The 2,982-nt window shown below is 38.0% G+C and overlaps 1 protein-coding gene across 1 annotated transcript in view; it reads right to left on the bottom strand.

The window, feature by feature from the left end:
• Nucleotides 1-1,790: 1,790 nt before the first annotated feature.
• The window catches only part of LOC122067036, a 3,707-nt gene continuing 2,515 nt past the window's right edge, over nucleotides 1,791-2,982 (bottom strand). The window contains exon 3 of the mRNA XM_042630885.1: nucleotides 1,791-1,898. Coding sequence (XP_042486819.1) covers nucleotides 1,791-1,898 — 108 coding nt within the window. The remainder of the gene's footprint in view (nucleotides 1,899-2,982) is intronic.

Raw genomic sequence — 2,982 nt, 5'->3', positions numbered from 1 at the left:
TTCCTCATAAATTGTGGAACCGCCTATATCTGAGGTCATGCTTTCCTCCTGATGAAGTACCTGTTTCTGGGGATTGTTGGCTAATTAGTAGCCGGTATGAGATTAACTCCAAAAAATTTATAATGGAAGCAAATTGCTAATAAATCGAAATGGAGAATAGGGTTTCTAGTCTAGCAATAAGTGCAAGAAAATTCCTAATTTGCATAGTTGTATCTGCAATGTGGCATGTTGAGTTGGGGTATGGGGTCGAAGATTTATAATTGGTATACCCCAAAAGTCCCTGGTTCACATGCCGAATCTCATACTAATGTAGTCGCCATGTGACAAAGAAAACCATTAACAAATTATAAGTTTGACTCCCACTAGGCACACCTTGGGCCACTCACACTGGGTGTTTAGTGCTCTTCACTGCTTTCACTGAAAGTTGAATGGTTCTCATTCAACCCCGGAATGACCCGGTCCTTGATGTTGTGGGGTCAATATGGGCCCGTGGGATTGCATGGATACCCGTCGTTAAAAAAAAAAAAAAAAAAAAAAAAAAAAAAAAAACTCCATGAACAAATCTAAAGCAACCAAAAGTGTGTATGGACCGCCTAAAAGTGCATGAACAAAGAATGCAATTTAATTGAGGGGTATATGATTTAGTTTGAGCCCGTAATTGACATGCAATCATTTAGAATCCAACAATTGAAATGTACAACATCTTACAAAATAATTTGTAGATAAGAAATAATTCTTTGTAGAACCTTTTCCCTTAAATATATTAAAAACAAAAAAAATACAAGAATTTTAATTCAATGCTGCCAAAATTAGTTTCCAATATCGAGTTACAAGCCCAAGAACTAATTATGCCTATAGATTAATGGTGCTTTTTATGGTAGAAGAGAACATAATTGAAGGCTCTAGTAGTTTCGAAGAAAAATGGTCAAAATAAAATAAGAATTGCCTCATTAGAGAAGTTTATGTCGCTGTTTACCAAAAAAATAGACCAACTTTTTTGGGGAGGAACTCCCACATTGTGGCATCATCCATCAACTAAGTAGTGAAATATCGAACCAATAAATAAGAGTTGTCTCTCTTTTTATTTTTATATTATAGGTTTATCTCCTCAAAAAGTCCCTTTAGAAAACTACAATAGTAGGAGGCTGTCAGATGATCAGACCATTTATTTGATCAATTACACCATTATTAAAAAAAAAAAAAAAAAAAAAAAAAAAGACTGATCGACATGCTTTTTGAGGAATGGTATTGGAGTACTGGTCCTACGGGTTTCCATTGAATGAGAAAATGTGATGAACTTATATTTACAAAACCAATCCTATGGGTTTTAGTATAGGAATGAAGGAGACCAAAACCAATCCGTTAAGGAACTTTGGTTTTTGATCAGTTTTAGTTTTGTTTTGGTGTGATTTTGAATTTTCAATATCGGGTTATTTATTGATTTAGATCGATTTGTTTTTGGGCTTGAACCACAATGAAATCTTACATTCATAATCCGTATTGAGGAAAAATTTGGTGAAAAAAATTTCAATTTGTTATGAAGTCTAATTACTAAGAAGATAATTAATATTGAGATCACAAAATGAACCCTACTATCTTTTTTTCGCTAAAGGGTCATGTATATTAAGAGAAAAGGGAAAAAAGTAGAAACTGTGCAAAGAAGATCCATAAAAAGAGGATCCAAAGAAAAACAAAAAACCAGAAATCACCCCACCTAGAACCCACCCCCACCTACGGCATTGCCATCAGCGGAAAGATAGGTGCTAGGCCAAAAAACAGAAAAAGAAAAACTAATAAAATCTGAATCGCGATCTGCCCATCGCATCCTCAGCCATGAAGTCAAGCACCTCAGGAGGCCATGCCACCACTGATGTAGATGCTTCCTTCTTAGCAGCCATCTGCGCCAGGAAATCTGCTATAGGGTTTGCCTCTCGATAACAATGAGTGATTTTCCATCTTATACCACTGAGATAAGAAATAAGGGAAGACCACCTTTGCCAAACAAACCACGGGACCCAACCCCTTTGAAACATGAGCACCACAGCGCCCGAATCACATTCAATCCACAGAGATGCACAATTCAGCTCTCTTGCTCTCTCAATTCCTTCAATTAAAGCTTGAAATTCAGCATGGAAATTTGAAGCTATTCCTAAATAGGAGCTATAAATCGCTACAATCTGGCACTTGCTGTCCCTTATAATGCCACCTGCTCCAGCATTCCCTGGATTACCCAAGGACGAGCCATCACAATTTAGCTTCCACCATCCATCCATCGGAGGCAGCCAGAAAATTTCTTGCACCCCTTTAATCTTCCTTCTTGGCACCTCTATATTAAGCTTCAAGCATCTCTCAGAATCTAGTCGAGATTTTATTCTGTCATTTTTTCCTGGGCCACGTCTTCTAATTTCCTCCATTATTGTATGAAAGACTTGACCATAAGATCGATGGAGACCCCTAAATCTTCTCGAATTCCTTTCCATCCAAATAAAGTATGGAACAAGAATCAAACCAGCCATCCACAATTGAGACAGTCCAATGGATTTGGATTTTTGAGTCCACCATGAAACATGCGCTAAAAAATCATCCCCCTGATAGGACCAATGAAAACCAAAGACTTCAGCAAACGCCCTCCAAATGTAGACAGCTCCATCACATTTCACGAACAAGTGATTTATAGACTCCTCAGCCTTATTGCACACCTCACACCTAGAAGGGAGCAGCACTCCTTTTCTTTTTACCTTGTCATCACAAGGAAGCTTTCCATGTATAAGTCTCCAGCCAAAAACTGATTGGCGGGGGATCAAAACCGAGCTCCACACCATTTTTTCCCAGCCCACTTTAGGAGAAACCTTTCTCAATGCTTCCCAGGCCGATTTAGTGGAGAAAGCTCCTAAGGAGGATAGAGACCAGCAGCATCGGTCTTTCTGACCCTATGGCAAAGATATATTCCCTATAGCTTTGAATATATCTTTTAAAAATTCA

Source organism: Macadamia integrifolia, unplaced genomic scaffold (genome assembly GCF_013358625.1).
Source record: "Macadamia integrifolia cultivar HAES 741 unplaced genomic scaffold, SCU_Mint_v3 scaffold2681, whole genome shotgun sequence".
Classification (NCBI taxonomy): Eukaryota; Viridiplantae; Streptophyta; class Magnoliopsida; order Proteales; family Proteaceae; genus Macadamia; species Macadamia integrifolia.
Note: the sequence above shows the minus strand (reverse complement) of the source record. Positions and strands in the feature narration are given on the sequence as shown.